General features: G+C 41.9%; 1 protein-coding gene across 1 annotated transcript; it reads right to left on the bottom strand.

The window, feature by feature from the left end:
- Nucleotides 1-621: 621 nt before the first annotated feature.
- Nucleotides 622-18,025, bottom strand: LOC129703388 (extracellular calcium-sensing receptor-like). Its single transcript, XM_055645776.1, has 6 exons — nt 16,794-18,025; nt 13,666-13,957; nt 7,876-8,688; nt 6,752-6,979; nt 6,008-6,131; nt 622-3,307 (listed from the first exon to the last, which is right to left on the bottom strand). Exons 1-6 carry the CDS (start codon nt 16,991-16,993, stop codon nt 2,394-2,396), a joined length of 2,571 nt encoding a protein of 856 aa, XP_055501751.1. The 5' UTR covers nt 16,994-18,025; the 3' UTR covers nt 622-2,393.
- Nucleotides 18,026-19,901: the final 1,876 nt, after the last annotated feature.

Here is a 19,901-nt window from a genome sequence, read left to right as displayed (position 1 = left end):
TTCCCTCTCTCCACCCGCCCCCTTCCCCCTACCCCTCTCCTCCTCCCTCGCACTCCCCACTCTTTCCCGTCTCTCCCTCCTCCCCTCCCTCCCCATCCCACCCTCCCTGCCCCCACATCTCTCTCCCCATCCCCCTCTCTCACCCCCTACCCCGCTCTCCTTTCCCTCCCAAATCTGTCATGTTTCCTCCTCCTCCTCTCCCCTCCCTCCCCTCTTCTCACCCACCCACCCCCCCCCCCCCCACCTGTGAGTTTGGGGGGTGGTTAATTTGAGTGTGATGCCGCAGCCCCTACTCCCCCTCCCCCCCCCCCCCCCCCCGCAAACGCTGTTGGGGAAACAGACCCAACGGGTCTGCACTTGGTCTAGTATATATATATAAATGACTTGCTGATGAGTTGGTTAGTAAATTTGCAGATGACATCAAGATTGTTGTTGAAGTTGGGCAATGTGAGGAAGGCTGCCCAAAGTATACAGTGGGATATCGATCAGCTACAGAAATGGATGGAGAAATGGCAGGTTGAGTGTAATCTGAGATACTGCACTTTGGGAGGTCAAATGTAAAAGAAAAATATACATTTACTGGCAAGACCTTGAACAACATTAGAAAGTATTTTTATCGGGATACATCACAACATGGATTGGGGACAGTACCATCCAAAACCGCAAGATAATACGGAGAATTGTGGACACATGACTTGTCACTGACTCAATAAAATAGCACGGAATAAAAAAGCTTTTCACTGTACGCGTGACAATGAACTAAACTAAACTAGAGTGAGAGGAGACAAAGAGGCTACAGAAACCATGGGGAAGTTAGAATTGGCTTCAGTGAACCCGGGTCTTCAAAAAAAATGAAGTGTACAAGAAAGGAAAAACAAATTGAATGGCAAATGCATATTGATACATAACAAAGAAAATCAATCTGTCGTTCAAAGCATAAGTTTAATTCAATTTCTCTGGATACTTAATACATGCCTATTGATCGAAAGAACAAAGTCTTTACCTTCAACCATTCAAACCTGCCCCATTTAGCACAAACTATATTCACTGTATTTTCAATCATATTGAAATAAGTAATTTAGTGAATATAGGAGTCCAGACCTGAAACATCACCTATCCATGTTCTCCAGGGATGCTGCCTGACCAGCTGAGATACTCCAGCACTTTGTGGCATTCCATGACTTACTAGCATCTGCAGTTCTTTGCTTCTACAGAGAATAGAAGGTTGTCTATTGTGTTGCATCAATTATCATTGCAGCTTTCATTGTTATATTGACAAAAGTATAGTAAATTATGAAATGAATCATCATATGGCTAATTAATGGTCGTATTAATGAAGTATTAAATGAAATAATCACCTTTATTACCAGATTTGACATATTGCAGTACACGGTACATATTGGAATTGGATATCAAAATACCAACCAAAGTAGGCAGAATCTATCATATCTACCATAAGGGATCCCCACCTTTCGGGCCGTGCCTTTTTCTCACTGCTACTGTCGAGCAGGAGGTACAGAAGCATGAAGTCCCACACCACCAGGTTCAGGAACAGCGACTTTCCTGCAACCATCAGGTTGTTAATCCGACCCACACAACGCTAATCCTACCTTGGCCATGGAACACCACGGAGCACCTCTTCCACTACTGTGAGCTTGTTTTCTAATTGTGGTTTTCGCATTGTCACTTTGTTGCACAGGCTTGTTTCTCATTACTGCCTTGCACAATTTTCTGTGTAATCTAAGTATAATTTTGTGTGTTCATCTGAGGCTATGTGCCTGTGAAGCTGCTGCAAGCAAGATGTTCGATGTACCTGTACCTCACTGAACGTGCATATTGACAATAAATTCAACATAAAACAATAGATGAGGTAGACAGTCAGAACCTTTTCCAGGATGGAGAAATTAAATGCTAGAGAGCACAGCTTTAAGGTGAGAGTGGTAAATTTTAAAGATGTGCAGGACAAGTTTTTGCATTGAGTGGTGGGTGCCTGGAACACGCTGCCAGGGGTGGTGGTGGAGGCAGATACGATAGTGGTATTAAAGAGGCTTTTGGATAGACCCATGGATATGCAGGGAATGAAGGGAAATGGAATATGCGTAAGTAGATAAGAGATGGTCCTGGCATCATATTTGGGCGGAAATCAGAAAGACGTGCGGGTTTGTAGATTAATTGACCCTCTGTAAATTGCCCCTAATGTGTAGGGAGCGGATTTGAAAGTGGGATAAAAGAACTAGTGTGAACGGGAGATCGATGGTCGGCGTGGGTTTCCACGCTGTATCTTTCACTCAAAAATAACTAGTGAGGAGGATCTTGATGGTTCCAAGTGTCAATGTCTCTTCTCTAAAGCCTTTCTGAAGGGATGGATGACATTAGCATATGTGGCTTCCCTGTTAACTCTTTTTGAAAGTGCCTTTCCCCATCAAGCCCTTCTTGGTATTTTCCTCTGGTTTGAACAAGATAATGTAGCACTTGGGAACGAAAATGCAGAAAAGCAAACCAAAGCTGGAGGACAGAATAGCAAAGATTTCAACGGCAACGGTGTACTTTCCCGGTGAGCTGACGTAGGCTGGAATGAAGGTCAGCCAAACAGCACAGAAGATGATCATGCTGAAGGTTATGAGTTTGGCCTCATTGAATTTCCCAGGGAGCTCCCTAGCTAGAAAAGCCAGCACAAAACACAAGCCGGACAAAACACCGATGTAGCCCAATACGCAGTAGAAAGCTATTGGAGATCCTACATCACACTCCAGCAGAATCTTTGTGTTGTGGTATCTCATGTTCTTCGATGGGAAGGGTGGTGCCATGGCAAGCCAGGTGACGCAGATCAGAATTTGGAGGAGGGTGCACCCACAAACGATGAGTCTTTGCTGGGCAGCTCCGAACCACTTCATTGTCCTCGTCTGGGGGCCAGTCGCCTTAAAGGCCGATAGCACCACAACAGTCTTGACCAGCAGGCAGGATACGCAGAGGGCAAACGCGATCCCGAAAAGAGTGTGCCGCAGTGCGCAGGACCAGTGGGAAGGGCGGCCGATGAAGGTGAGCGAGCACAGGAAGCAAAGTCCCAGGGAAAACAGCAGCAGGAAACTGAGCTCAGCATTATTGCCCTTGACGATGGGCGTATCCTTGTGGTACAGGAAGAGAGATGCAATAACGAGAGTGTTCAACGTGCCAAGCAACGCCACAGCCCCCAGTATTATTCCCATCGTATCATCAAACGAAAGGAACTCAATGTCTTTATCTACACACTGTTGTCTGTCCTGACTGGACCAATATTCCAAGGGGCACTTCATGCATTCTATTGAATCTAAAATGGAGAATTCAATCATTCATTGATCATCAACTATATCTGCGTTACCTAACAATTCACCCCTTGTAGTAGGTATGTTACAAAACCTACCTGAATCATCATTGGGAATCTGCCCTCAGCCATGTCCGCGATTTTGGCGCTGTTTGGAGGGGGCGGGTTTAAAACGCGATTTTTACTAGGCTGTACTAATCGCACATGTTCAGCCTAGTAAATCATTAACGAAAAATCGCTGCAAGACCCGGTCGCAAAAGGTATTATTAGTTTTATAGGCCTCGATAATATAGTTCTAATAGTTTTAAAATTACTGTCTTATTCCGCAACCTCTCGCAGCCCCAGGGTTTTATAAAGCAAACAATTAAAGGTATGTACCTTATTTTTACATTAAATGGGGCATATATATAACCATATATATCAAGTTATCTATAGCGAGTAGTTCATTTTGGGCTTTTTATATCCCGCAGTATTTTTCTCGGCATTTGAGGGCACTAATCCAGCGCGATATCAACGTTCTAAACCAGCGCGTTCCACATGAACCCACTAGAAAGCCGATTTAAATGGGCATTTATTTACAGCAATTGAACACTAAATTCCTTCCATTTGGCCTATAAATTAATGTAAATTAGATATAAAAATCATGTTATATTGTGAATTATTTGTGAATAATCTTTGGACACTTAGGCTATTTAAAAATGTTAATCTTTCCTTAAGAAATGGGCTTTTGACTATCCAAGATCACAGCTTTTTTGTAATGTCCATTGAAAATCAATAGGGAACAAGATGCTAATTTCCGAGTATGAAAATGGCCATAACCTTTTTTAATACTTGAGATATGAAAGTGAATTTGGTGTCAAATTAAACTTATTGTTATGCTTTATCTGATGGGATAAATTGCAGACTTGATTTTTAAAATCTCAAAATTTTGTAACATTGCTACTTGTAGTATACTCTGTTTTAGTTTAGTTTTACTGATATGCCAAGGAAACAGTCGCTTTGGCCAACCAAGTTCACGCTGACCATCGATCACCCCATTGGACGGTAGAGTGGCTCAGTGGTTGAGTTGCTGCCCCACAGCGCCAGAGGTTTGATCTTGACCATGGGTGCTGTCTGTGTACAGACTTTACAATTCTCCCTGTGACTGCGTGGGTTTTCTCCAGGTGCTGCAGTTTCCTCCCACAATCCAAAGAAGTGGAGGTATGTAGGTTAATTGGATTCAGAAAATTGTCCCTAGTGTACAGGTGATCGCTGGTTGGGTGGACTCGATGGGCCGAAGGGCCAGTTTCCACTCTGTGTCTCCAAACTAAACTAAATATCCGTTCGCACTAGTTCTATTTTCTCCCATTTTTTCCTTCACCCTACAAACCTAGCGGCAATTTACAGAGGCCAATTAACCTACAAACTCGCAGGTCTTTGCGATGTGGGTGTAAACTGGAGCACTCGGAGAAAACCCATGCGGTCACGAAGAGAACATACAAACTCCACGCACAGACAACACCTGAGATCAGGATTGAAACCGGGTCTCTGGCACTGTGAGGTAGCGGCTCTACCCGCTGCGCCATTCTGCCGCCCAATAATCTTTCTCGAGAGACTCTTCGGCCCACCGAGTCCACTCTGACCATCAATCACCCATTTACACTAATCCTACATTCATCTAATCCAACTTTATTTTCTCCATATTGTTATCAATTCCCCCCAGATGCGGCCACTCACACACACAAGGGGCAATTGACTGAGGCCAAATAACCTACAAACCCTTTGCGATGTGGGAGTAAACCAGAGGAAACCTACATGGTCACAGGAAGAACATGCAAACTCCACACAGATGGCACCCCAGGTCAAGATTGATCCTGGGTCTCTGGCGTTGTGAGGCAGCAGCTCTACCAGCCGCCCCACTCTGCCGTCCACAACACCCACCTGGCTCCATCATCCATTCAGGCAATGCATTCCAGATCTTAAGAACTCACCATGTTAAAAAACATCTTAATTTCCACTCTGCTATCTTCCCCAGTGAACTTAAACATGCTATTGATCTCCCTGCTAATAGAAGAATTTGTTCCAGTTGAATCCTAACCTATTACCATATAATTGGGATTACATGCATTGTTAAGATATTAGATTTGAATATATTCCAAAGACCTTTCCATTAAATTGATGGAGCAAAAAAGCCAGACAGCATGGAAATAGGCCATTCAGCCCAGCTTACCCATGCTAACCCATGCTAACCCTGAAGAAACTATCCCCAAATCCGTGAGAAAGCACACCTCCAGATTCAGGGACAGTGTCTTCCCAGCTGTTATCAGGCAACTGAACCGTCCTCTCACCAACTAGAGGGCAGTCCTGAGGGGTACCATCTACCCCTTTGAGATCCTCGGACTATCTTTAATCGGACTTTACTAGACTTTACCATGCACTAAACGGTATTCCCTTTATCCAGTATCTGCACACTGTGGAAGGCTTGATTGTAATCATATATCGTCTTTCTGCTGACTGGATAGGACTCAACAAAAAGCTTTTCACTGTACCTCGGTGCACGTGCCAGTACTAAACTGAACTAAACTAAACCAAACCAAACAAAGCTGAACTAAGCTAAACTTAACTAAACTAAGCTAAACCAAACCAAGGTGCCCCATCTACAGTAGTCCCACCTGCTTGTGTTTGGCCATATCCCTCTAAATCTTTCCTATCCATTCATCTACTAACCTGTTGAGTTGCTGATTTCACCTTCGGCACACAAGATGCAGTCAAAGCAGCAAATAGGTTGTCCATCTTGTGCAGCTTTTCGAGTGCCAGGTGGGCAATGTTCACTGCAGATGGACTGTGGGACCTTCACAGTGTGAGGAAGGAAGATGTTAATATAGTAGGGAGATACACCATGGATACAAGTCCTTTGGCCCATAGAGTCCATGCCAACCATTTACACTAATCCTACATTAATTCCCACATTTTATTCTTCTCACCTTCTCATGAATCCCTCCCAGATTCTACCACTGTTGACATACCAGGGACAAATTACAGAGGCCAATTAACCCAACGCGTGAAAAGTGAAGTCAGAGGAAAGGATTTTTTTTAGAGATAGTGTGGAAACGGGCCCTTTGGCTCACAAAGTGACCAATGGTCACCTGCCAAGGGCCATTTACAGTGGCCAATTAACCTACAAACCTGCACATCCTTGGAAGGTATGTGGAAGGGGACAGGCCTTTGTCCAGACACCTGCCAAAGATAAACTAACCTCATCTGTCTCCCCTTTCCCCCTCCTTCCAATCAGTTTGAAGAAGTGTCCTGATCTGAAACATTGTGTCTGTGTTCTCCAGAGATGCTGTCTGACCTGCTGAATAACTCCAGCATTTAGTGTACTTTTGTCTGAAAACCAGCAGTCCCTTGTTTCTACTGCATTTAAATAACTTTAGACATTTTGATAGAGCATAGATTTAAAGAGAGGCTTACTGTTCTTTGGTTCCCATGCCAGAGAATAATATCTTCATTTATCACAAACTCTTTTCCCAGTGCCGCAGATGTGTCAAAATAGCCGACTGTTACATGTTGAACCAAGCCCTTGTCATTCATCTGCCAGTTTATGATATCGTATGATGCAGGTGGATCGCCGTTGGGATCAAAATATACTTGTTCTCCAAGACGGTTGGTGAATCTTACATCTTTCAAGTGATGAAATAGCTACGGGCAACAATCAGAAAAGAATAATTGAATTTTTATATTTTGCATGCCTGGTTAACATATTCATGAATTGACATACTGGGGTAATCTTGGGGTCCAAGTCCATAACCCTGTCCATAACTAGAGTCCGGTTTATCAACGTGTGATTTGTGATTGATTAACAACTACTGAATTCATCAGTGAAATGCTTACCAGTGCATCTTCTTTGGATGCACTAAATACTTTGGACTTTTGATTTTGAGACATCATCAAAGGGATCAAAAGGCAGCCAGCATCATCAGAGACCCACACTACCCTGGCCATGCTCTCATTTCACTCCTGCCATCGGGAAGAAGGTACAGGAGTCTGAAAACTGTAATGTCCAGGTTCAAGAACAGCTTCTTGCCTACAACCATCAAGCTCATGAACACTAGACAACACTGACTAAACTATGATATGTATCTGGACCGGACTTTGGACATTTTCTTTTTCTTTGCAATCGGTGCCAAAATATGGTGACTGTTCATTTGTGGTTGTGCAAAAGAATTTCACTGTGCTGTGCATAAAGTGACAATAAAGAACCATTGATCCAATGGACCATTGAGCTATGGACTGTCTTTGTTTGCACTAAGGACTCTGGACTTTTTTGGGGTTTGAGATGAGAGGGGCAAAGTTTAAGATGTTCAAGTATATATTTTTTCAGAGGGTGGTGAGTGCCTGGGATGTGATATTGAGGCAGATACAATCGTGGTTTTTAAAAGACCTTCGGATAACTTTCGGTTATATTGGGGTTACTAATTTACTGAATATTTTTTTTATCTGTGAGTATTGTGTTTATATGCCTGTTATGTTGCTGCAAGTAAGAATTTCATGGTTCTGTTGACAGTACAAGTAAACACACTTGACTCAACACTTACCTGCCATGGATCAATATTTGAAACGTTGGCGCAGAGATTAGCTCCCAATAATTTATCTGGACAAAATAGCAAATTATGGAGGCCATGCGCGATGGCATAAACTCCTTTGTAGACGTTATAAGTCACTCGCAATTGATTGATGTCAAAGAAGGAGTGATTCACCCTCTGCAAGTCCTCTTGACCCGAGCATTTTGCAGTGTTAAATGCAGAGTCGTGCATTTCTGCTTTAAAAGAGCAATCAAACAGTGTCTCCCAGAAAGCATCCAGGAAGCTCCCAGTTGAATTTGAAGGGCGTAGACTTGAGAGGAATCTTCCAAATTCGGGGATTTTCATTTTGTGGCTTGCAAATCCAATCGTGCCCCCGAGAGATTGGAAATTGTGCTTGCTGGAAGGTCTCGATGCTGTAATCCAAGCCTCACTCGCTATCCACTGAATCCCGGTGATGTTCTGATGGACAATTTCTCTCAGCAGAGGGTAAAGGTCGCCCTCGGTGGCGAAGGCCAGGATGACCTTGGCAGTCGACCTTTTTATGGTCCCTACGATCTTGAGGATCCTCTCCTTGGGGTATGTTCTGAGAACCGTTTCTGAAAAAGCGATGCAGGCCCCAGCTTCCTTCACCTGCTCACTGAATGCTTGGACCCCATACTGGCCATAATCATTGTCTGCGGCAATGGTTCCAATCCAAGTCCAGCCAAAGTACTTCACCAGCTGAGCTAAAGCCTTGGATTGAAATAAGTCGCTTGGGACTGTTCTAAAAAATGTTGGGTATTCCTGCTTGTTGCTAAGGCATGCACAGGTAGAGAAATAACTAACCTGCAAAGAAGCAGAGAAACATTCAATCGAATGATTCCGATCCATAATATTTTATATCGTGTCAATTGTTTTTTTTCAGAGTGATTGGCAAAGTGAAGCGATGGGTGGCACAGTGACGCAGTTGTGGAGCTGCTGCTTACAGTGCCAGAGACCCAGGTTCAAGCCCGACCGCAGGTGCTGTCTGATGTTCTATGTTAATAATAATTTTTTTTTTTTTTTTTTTTTTTTTTTTGTTTATTTTATTAGAAGTTAATACAGCACAAAACAGTACAGTGGAACCTAATTTTAGATGCCAACTATGTAATACCGTAATCCATTCTATGTACAACCTCTAGTTTTATGTTATGAGAAGGAAGTAAGCAAGACAAGAAAAAGAAAACAGTAGAAAGAGGAAAAAGTGGAAAAATAGATGGTAGAGAGTAGAAAAACGTGAAGTGTGTATATAAAAAATAAAAAAGGAAGAGAGAAAGTGGAAAGTAGAAATAGAAGAGAAGGCCCCTTAAAAGAGAATTTTTCAAATCTGTATTCGGAGATGTAGATCTATCCGCGTCATGAACTGAAATCAGCAATCTTTATGGTACCGCTGCATCACATGATTCCAAAAAGTCGATGAAAGGAGACTAACTCCTTAAGAATTGGTAATATTTATCTATTAGTCGGAGTCTCATTTCTTCAAGGCGTGCTATGTCCATCATATTCCCAATCCACATTTTAACAGTTGGTATGGTTGTATTTTTCCAAAATTTAAGTATCAATTTCTTTCCAATTATTAACCCATAATTAAAAAAAACATTTTGATCTTTATTTAAATTGGTATCTTCTCCTATTATTCCAAATATAATCCATTTCGTTTTGGGTTCTATTCTTGACTTGAAAAGCTTTGTAAATATATCAAATATATCACTCCAAAATTTATTCAACTTTGTACATCCTACAAATGAATGTGTTATATTAGCGTTTTGAAACAAACATTTATCGCATCTGGGAGAGACGTTTGGATAAAATTTATTCAACCTCGTTTTTTGAATAATATAGTCTATGTAAAAATTTGAATTGAATTAAATTATGTCTTGCATTAATAGAACAGTAATGTGTATTCATCAAATACTTTTTCCATCTATCCTTCGAGATCTTTATCATTAGCTCATGTTCCCAATCTTCCCTTAATGCTTCTGTTGAGGGTGATTCTCTATTTAATATATTATTATAAAAGTATGATATTAATTTTTGTGAATCAGCCTTAATATTCATTGCTTCTTCTAAGGGATCTAAAAATATAGTTTGAAATCTATGTGTATATTTCCTCATAAAGTCACATACCTGTATATATTTAAAATATTGATTATCCTTCAATTTAAATTTTAATTTTAATTGTTGAAATGATAACAGTTTGCCGACTTCATACATATCCCCTACTTTCCTAATCCCCAGTCTATCCCATTGTTGATATGTGTTGTCGATAAGAGAAGGTTTGAATGCGGGGTTGTTCAATAGTGGGGTTAGTACTGATAAATTATTTAATTTCAAGGATACTTTTATTTGTTTCCAAATTCTTATTATATTGTGAATAATTGGGTTCTTCTTATATATTATACTATTCCATTTTATCGGTGAGAGCAGGATCGTTCCTATATCGTGCGGATAGCACTCCTCTTTCTCCATTCTTATCCACTCCAACTGCTGAGTGGAACTATCCAGCCAGTACATTATGTTCTTAATATGCACTGCCCAGTAGTAATACATAAAGTTAGGTAATGATAAACCCCCAACTTCTTTAGATTTGCACAAATGCTTTCGTTGAATTCTATGTGTTCTGTAGTCCCATATAAAATTAGTGATAGTGGAATCTAGTTTTTTGCAAAAATATTTTGGAATATATATTGGGATCGCTTGAAACAAATATATTAATTGTGGTAAGAAAGTCATTTTTATAGCGTTAATTCTACCTATCAATGAGAGCGGAAGCGTTTTCCAAAATTTAATCGTATCATTCAGTTTATTTAATAGTGGTATAAAATTGGCACTAAATAATGATTTGTGTCTTCTCATAATTTGAATACCCAGATACTTGAATTTTTCTGTTGCAATTTTGAAGGGGAATTTTAGTAAGTGTCTCGAATCCTGTGGTTTTAAAGACATAATTTCGCTTTTATTCCAATTTATTCTATATCCTGAAAAAGAGCCGAATTCCTCAATTAGTATTAATAAGGTGGGTATACTCGTTTGTGTATTAGTAATATATAAAAGGATATCATCAGCATATAATTAAATTTTATTCTTTGAGTCCTTGCTGTTATATCCGTGAATATTGGGGTGATTTCTAATCCTTTCGGCCAGCGGTTCTATCATAAGGGCAAATAGCAATGGTGATAAGGCACACCCTTGCCTATTACCCCTTGATAAGTAAAATTTTGGAGATAGCGTATTGTTAGTTAATATTCTTGCCGTAGGTCTATCATAAAGTAGTTTAATCCATCTAATAAAATTCTCTCCCGTATTAAATTTTTGGAGTACCTTGTATAAATACTGCCATTCTACTTGATCAAATGCCTTCTCTGCATCCAACGTGACAACTGAAATATCTTCATTGTCCTCATTATGAGAGTACATTATATTAAAAAGCCTTCTCAAATTATTAAATGATTGTCTTTTGGGTATAAATCCCGTTTGATCCGTATTTATTAAATTGTTAATATAATTATTTAGCCTTCTAGCTAGAATCTTTCCTAAAATTTTCTGATCCGTATTGAGAAGGGAAATAGCTCTATAAGAACCCGGTTCATCTAAATCTTTATCTTTTTTTGGTATAAGCGTTATTGTTGCTTCTGCTAGGGTTTCTGGTAGTTTATTTTCAGTATAAGCCTGCATATATAAATTGAATAATCTTGGTACGATTGACTCCTGAAATCTTTTATAAAATTCATTACTAAAACCGTCTGGTCCTGGGGTCTTCCCATTTTTCAGTGAGTTTATTATTTGTTTTATTTCTTCACTAGTAATCCGTGCTCCTAATTGCTCTTGTTCTAAACTATCCAATTTTGGGAGTATGTTAATAATAATAATGTAATAATAATCATATATTTTATTGTCATTGCACATAAGCGCAACAAGATTTGGTATGCAACTTACAACCGTTGTCATAACATAAATAACTAATAGAATTTGGATTTAGATATCCCGAGAACATGGATTGTAAAAAGAACAGAAAAACAGTCAAAACAGTTCTATGTTATCCCACTTTCACACTCCCTGCACTCGAGAAGGCCAATTAAGCTACAAACCCTCACATCTTTGAGATTTGGGAAGAAACCCCGAGACACGATGGCGCAGCGGTGGGGCTGCTGCCTTACAGAGCCAGAGATTTGCATTCGAACGTGACCTCAAATACTGTCTGTGTGGAGTTTATACGTTCTCCCTGTGACCGCATGGGTTTCCTCAGGGTGCTCCTGTTTCCTCCCACACTCCAAAGACGTACAGGTTTTTAGGTTAATTGGCTTCTGTAAATTGTTCTAATTGTAAGATAGAACTAGTGTGTATTGGGTGATTGCTGATCGGCACAGTCTCATAATCATAGAGCCTGTTTCTATGCTGTATCTCTATATGAAACCAAGCTAAGAATATTTGAAATAGCTATTCTCATTTCAAGCATAAACTTAGTGATTGATTGATTGAAGGATACGGTATAGAAATTGATCCATCGGCCCACTGAGTCCATGCAGCCCATCGCTCATCCATACACTAGTTCTATGTTATCCCACTTTCTCATCTACTCCTTACGAATTAACCTACAAACCTGCACATCTTTGGGATGTGGAAGGAAACCAGAACGCCCGAAGAAAAGCCACGCGGTCACAGAGAGAACGTGCAAACTCCACGTAGAATGCACCTGCGGTCAGGGTCGAACCATGTTTTCAGCACAGTGAGACATCAGTGAGACAACAGTGAGGCATCGACCAGCTGAGCCACCATGCCGCTCTGTATGGGATGTCTCGGGAAAGCAGCCAACATAATCAAGGACCACATTCACCCTGGTCATTTCCTCTTCTCCCCTCTCCCATCAAGCAAAATATATAAAAGCTTGAAAGCACAAACCACCAGATTCAAGAAAGCTTTCTGCCCCACTATTATCAGACTACTGAACATCCCTCCCATAAACTAGGGTGTAGTCTCAATCTTCCAACCGACCTCATTGATAACCTTGCACTTTTTCCATCTGCACTTTCTCTGTAGCTAGATCACTATAACGCTGTCATGTTATATTCTGCACTCTGTAATACTTCTCTATGCAATACCTGGTGTATGGCTTGTATTTGCCATACTAATCTACCTGTACGGCTTGACTGTACACAATGTATAGCAACATTTGACTGGATAGCATGCAAACAAGGTTTTTCACTGTATCTTCGTACTTGTATCTCGATATTCTGTGTAGTTTGCACATTCTCCCTGTGACCAGATGGGTTTCTTCTGGGTGCTCCGGTTATCTCCCACATCCCATCGTCTCTGTAAATTGCCCCAAGTTTGCAGGGAGTGGATGAAAAAGTGGGATAACATAGAAGTAGTGTGAATGGGTGATCAATAGTTGGAATGGACTATGCTGAATTCCTAAACTAAACGTGACAATAATATATCAATCCCAATACCAATACAAAAGCACGTATGACCAGATTCAAGAACAGCTTCTTCCCTTTTGTTATCAGACTACTGAACCGCCCTCGCATAAGCTGGAGTATAGTTCAGATCTTCCGACCTACCTCATTGTTGACTTTGCACTTTGTTTCATCTGCACATCCCTTTTAACTGTAACGCCATAACGCTGTAACATTATATTCTACACTACCAATACTTATAGATTGGCTGTGACCTACACTGGGGGAGCTGATTTGCTTCCTCCTGTTGTAACATCAATGGTAACAGATTTTGATTATTGTTTAATCATTATTTTTGGAGAAGGATGGTTTCAGTAGCTTGACTTACCATTGAGACTCCAAAGGGTGCGACTGCTCTTGAAATGGATATCGATTGGGATGATCCCGACTCTCCGATGATGACGGGCACTGGAGGGGCTCCCGTGCATTTAAAGTCAGGGCTGCTTGTTTCCTGTCCGCTAATCAACGTGAGGGCCGCTCTCACAGACTGCGAGGGCGAGGCACAGGAATCGTGGATCCTGTACCCCAGCGTGATGTTTGGCAGGAGCGTGTGATCCCGGTTTATCTCCTTTATGGCAAAGATCATAACCTGTGTCCAGCGAAACGCCCTGAGGTCAAAGCTAGGAGGCAAGGAGAGCAACAGTTTAGTTTAGTTTATTATTGCCGTGTGTGAACATTATTGCCACAGTGAAAAGCTTATTGTTGCGTGCTATCCAGTCAGCCAGAAGACTATACATGTTTACAAATTTTGACACAAAATGCTGGAGAAATAAGACAGGTGAGGTTTCGAATCGGACTGGGAAATCATGATTATACATGATTGTAATTAGCGGTCCACAGCATACAGGTACAGGATAAAGGGAATAACGTTTATAGTACAAAGTCCAGTAAAGTCTGATTAAAGATAGTTTGTAGGTCTGCAATGAGGTAGATGGAAGATCAGACCGCTCTCTAGTTGGTGAGAGGACGGTTCAGTTGAATCTGGCGGTATGCATTTTCATCCTTCTGTACCTCGTGTCTGTTGGGAGAGGGGAGAAGAGGGAGTGTTTGGGCACGGACTCGTCTGTGATTATGTTGGTGGCCTTGCTAAGGCAAGAGTGAAATGTAGATGGAATCAATGAAAGGGAGATTGATTTGCATGATGGCCTTGGCTGTGTCCACAGGTCTCTGTAACACTGTGTGGTCTTGCATGGAGCTGATCCCAAACCATGTTGTGATGCTTTCTACGGCACATCTGTAGAAGTTGGTGAGGGGTGTTGGGAACATGCTGAACTTCCTAATCCTTATAAGGAACTAAAGGTGTTGCTATGCACCAGAAATACAAGGCATTAAAACTATTTATCAACAGTAGAACAAGGAACTGCTGACACTGGTTTACAAAAAAAAAGATACAAAGTGCTGGAGTAACTTAGCACGTCAGGCAGCAACTCTGGAAAACATGGACAGGTGACGTTTTGGGTCGAGAAATGTGGACCAGATTCAGGAACAGTTTACACAACACAATACTGAACGATCCTTTAATAAATTAGAGTGTAGTCCTGATCTTCCATCCTACCTCATTGGTCACCTTGCCTGGAACATTCCGACCTGAAACGTCATCTGTCCGTGTTCTCCACAGATGCTGCTTGACCCACTGTGTCACTCCAGCACTGTGCTTTGCCCAAAATTCCAACATCTGCAGTTCCTTCTAATCTTTTCTTTCCATTTATAAATGGGTTGGCATGAAGTGGAAGGCGTGGAGAACGTAGTTAAGTGTTTTAATGACAATTTCTGTTCCGTTTTTACATGCAAGAAATAATTGATTATCGTGATGACAAGGTTTACATATTTAGATCAAATACTCCATCTTGCAAGTTGGAAACAATATTGGTTGGGGATATAAGACATCGACTGAAATACTGAATGAACCCAACATATCAGGCAGCATCCACTGCTTGGAGAGAGTTATGGAGTTAATGGATGGGACTTGAAACAACCTTGGAACACAGAACATGGAACAGTACAGGAACAGTCTTTTTGGCCCACGATGTTTGTACCAAAAATGATGCCAAGATAAACTAATCTCCTTTACCTGCACATGATCGATATCTCTCCATCCCCAACGTATTCATTTGCCGAATCTAAAATCTTCTTAAACGCCACTATCGTAACCACCTCCAATGGCCCCCTGGCAGCGCGTTCCATGTCCCCACCACCCTCACTCCAGCACTGTGCTTTGCCCAAGATTCCAACATCTGCAATTCCTTCTAATCTTTTCTTTCCATTTATAAATGGGGTGGCATAAAGGGGAAGGCGTGGAAAACATAGTTAAGTGTTTTTATGACAATTTCTGTTCCGTTTTCATTTGCCGTTTTCATTTACCGAATCTAAAAGCTTCTTAAACGCCACTATCGTAACCACCTCCACTGCCACCCCTGGCAGCGCGTTCCATGTCCCCACCATCCTCTGTGTAAAAAAATTGCCCCACACATCTCCTTTAATCTTTGCCTCTTTCAGCTTAAAAACGTGCCCTCCAGTCTTTGACATTTCTACCCTGGGAAAAAGGTTTGAACTGTCTACCCAATTATCTATGCCTCATAATGTTATACACAGGGTGCTTCTTTCAGGTCTCCCCTCAGCCTCTGACGCTCCAGAGAAAACAATCCAAGTATGTCCATCCTCTCCTTGTAGCTAATGCACTCTAAACCAGGCATCCTCCAGGTAAACCTCTTCTGCATCCTCTCCAAAACTTTTCATTCTCAAAAGAAATCCGTGAATTGAAATATAAGAATCTGCAGTTTAAAACTGAAGGTTCTGTGATCTTAACAATTAATGACACCTCAAGATCAGAGGAAATTGAGACACAAGGAGCTACAGATGCAAGAATCTTGACCGTCCTTTAAATGTTTTAAAGGCACTTGGAAAACCAAATTGCTGGTATTCTCAGTGGGTCAGGCAGCATCTGTGGGGGGAAGTGAACAGGATTGGGAACCAGAAGGAATAGAGGAACAATGAACTGCAGATGCTGGAATCTTGAGCAAAACCCTGGAGTAGCTCAACGGGGTCAGGCAGCATCTCTGGATGACATGGACAGGCGACGTTTTTGTTTGGGATCCAGAAGGATTTTAGAAACAAGGAACTGCGGATGCTGGAATCTTGAGCAAAATTCTAAGTGCTGGAAGAACTCAACGAGTCACACGACATCGCTGGAGGACATGGATGGGCGATGTTTAGGGTCGGGACCTTTCTTCAGACTCCTCTCCCATGTCCTTCAGGGATGCTGCCTGACCTACTGAGTTACTCTAGCACTTTGTGTGTGGCTTCAGAAGGAATGGAGACTGGATTTAAAAATATAGAAGGCAGAGAAATATATTTTCAATGGCGATAAGACGAGAGAGCATTCCTCAATCTGAATTTGCAAATGACCAGAAGGCAACAATGAACAACATTAATATTCCAAATTCTGTTCCATCTCACCTGACACAGCGTGAAGGTGTAGGTTTGGTTTTAAAAGAGTGCTTTTCCTCCAAAGCCTTGTTGTAGATTGGGAACACACCTCCGATAACAACGTCTCCGTCCTCAGACAGTTCGGGCAAGTCAAAATGTGCAAAACGTTTGCAGGTCGAGTCGGCTACCCCCAGAAACGGGAGAGCAACCAAGACCACCAGGCGATACATATCCAAGTGTGGAAAGACACCGCGTCTTGTATACACAAAGATACTTGTGCCGCTTTATATAGGCTGACAATACCCACATGGTCAACTACCGTTAATTCAATTGTATCCATCTCTGGGATTCTCACAGGAATATCATCTCTCCAAACTGCAAGTGGAGCGTACATTGAAATATCATTGAGGATTCTGGCCTCAAGCAATTTCCTCACCTGGGATGCTAAGGCAACAAATAAATCAACACATCTCTTAATGTACACACTTACTGATTAAAGTAAGCACAATTCTCATTATACTTGCTGTCACAGGTGGATAGAGTGGTCACAAAGAATTTTGGTACATTGGCCATTATCGGAGTGGTAGTTTTAGGAGCCGAATTAGGTAATCTGGCTCATCAAGTCGACACCACCATTCAATCATGGCTGATCTATCTTTCCCTCTCAACCCTATTCTCCTGCCTTCTCCACATAACCCCTGACACTCTTACTAATTTATTGTCGATTCTATTAAATAATATATATTGATTCTATAATGTATTGATTATGTTGCAGTTACATAAGACGATGGTGAGGACATATTTGTGAGGCCGTGTTGTGTTCAGTTCTGGGCACCATGTTATAGGAAAGATGTTGTCAAGCTGGAAAGGATGCAGCGAAGATTCACAGTGCCTCAACACTGAACGATTACCGGCCCATAGCACTCACGTCCATCATGATGAAGTGCTTTGAAAGGTTGGTCAAGGCCCACATAACATCCAGTCTCCCCTCTACACTTGACCCATTCCAGTTTGCGTACTGTCCTAACCGTTCCACTGATGATGCCATAGCAACAGCACTCCACCTAAGCCTGGCTCATCTGGAAAACAATAACAGTTACGTGCGGATGCTGTTTATCGACTTCAGCTCCGCCTTCAACACAGTCATCCCCCAACACCTGGTGAATAAACTCGGCGAAATAGGCATCAGCACCCCACTATGCAACTGGTTACTGGACTTCCTCACCGACAGACCACAGACGGTAAGAGTTGGCAAAAACTGATCAGAGACCACCGTCATGAACACCGGGGTCCCACAGGGATGTGTGCTGAGCCCTCTGTTGTTCACGCTGATGACACATGACTGTTGTGCCAGACACAATTCGAACCACTTCATCAAGTTCGCTGATGACACAACAGTGGTGGGCCTCATCAGCCACGATGACGACTCTGCCTACAGAGAGGAGGTACAACAACTCATCAGCTGGTGTGACATCAATAACCTTCAACTCAATGTTAATAAAACAAAAGAAATAACTGTGGACTTCAGGAAGAAACAGACAGCACACACCCCACTCACCATCAATGGCAGTGCAGTGGAGTCTGTGAAAAGCACCAAGTTCCTGGGGAGAGCGGAGAAGATCACCAGATCACCCCAACCTGCAATCCAGGACTTATACCCATCTCGCTGTCGCAAGAGAGCAACCAATATCATCAAAGACACCACCCACCCAGCACACAAACTGTTCACTCTCCTACCATCTGGCAAGCGCTACCGCAGCATGCGGAGCAAAACCACCAGATTCAAAAACAGCTTTTTCTCTCAGGCCATCAGATTACTCAACACACTCAAGAAAATTCCATGAACATTTAACTTTAACTCAATGTCTGCAGTATGCTATTTGCACTTTTCTATATTGTACCTTTATTATTGCACTTTAATAACATACCTCAATTGCACTCAAAATTGTTACTACAGTCTGGCACACTAAATATTTTAAATAATGTATATTGTCTATCTTATTGGTATATTGTCTGTCTGTGTTATAAATATTACTTGCGCATTTGGAGTATGGGGACACGCAATTTCAATCCAATTTATTTGAATTGACAATAAAGTTTACTTTGACTTTGACTTTGACATAGGGTTTTGCCAGGACTCGAGGGCCTGAGCTACAGGGTGAGGTTGAGCAGGCTAGGACGTGGGGTGATCTTATAGAGGTGTACAAAATCATGAGAGGAATAGATCGGATAAATACATAGAGTCTCTTGCCCAGGGTACCGAAATCTTGAACCAGAGGACATAGGTTTAAGATGAGGGGGGAAAGATTTAATAGGGGTTTGAGGGGAAACCTTTTGGCACAAAGAGTGGAACAGACCATCATGCAAATCACCTTCCCTTCCATTGACTCCAACTACAGTACGTATCACCCATTCCTTCTCTCCAGAGATGCTGCCTGTCCCGCTGAGATACTCCAGTCTGAAGAAGGGTTTGGGCCCGAAACGTTGTCTATTTTCTTCGTTCCATAGATGCTGCCGCACCCGCTGAGTTTCTCCAGCACTTTTGTCTACCTTCGGTTTTCCAGCATCTGCAGTTCCTTCTTAAACATACACCAGCATTTTGTGTCTACCTATGCATTACCCTGCCTCTGTTAGGCCACCTGCATAATCAAGGACCTGTATCACCTTGGTCACTCTCTCTCCTCCCCTCGCCCATCGGGCAAGAGGTACATAAGTATGAAAATGCATACCTCCAGATTCAGGGACATTCTTTCCAGCTATTATCAGACAACTCAACCAGCCTTTCGCCGACTAGAGAGTGGTCCTAACATCCTATCTATCTCATTGGGGACCCCTGGGCTACCTTTAGTCAGACTTTACTGGACTTTATCTTGCACTAAATGCTATTCCCTTTATCCTGTATCTGTACACTGTGGGCGGTTTAATTGTAATCATGTATAGTCTTTCCACTAATTGGATAGCACGCAATAAAAGAGCTTTTCAGTGTACCGCGGTACACATGATAAACTAAATTAATGTAGAAACCAGGAACAGCAGATGCTGGTTAATACACAAAACGACACAAAGTGCTGGAGTAACTCAGCGGGCCAGGCAGCACCTTTGGAGAACTGCATGGGTTTTCTCTGAGTACTCCAGTTT

Source organism: Leucoraja erinacea, chromosome 14 (assembly GCF_028641065.1).
Source record: "Leucoraja erinacea ecotype New England chromosome 14, Leri_hhj_1, whole genome shotgun sequence".
Taxonomy (NCBI): domain Eukaryota; kingdom Metazoa; phylum Chordata; class Chondrichthyes; order Rajiformes; family Rajidae; genus Leucoraja; species Leucoraja erinaceus.
Note: the sequence above shows the minus strand (reverse complement) of the source record. Positions and strands in the feature narration are given on the sequence as shown.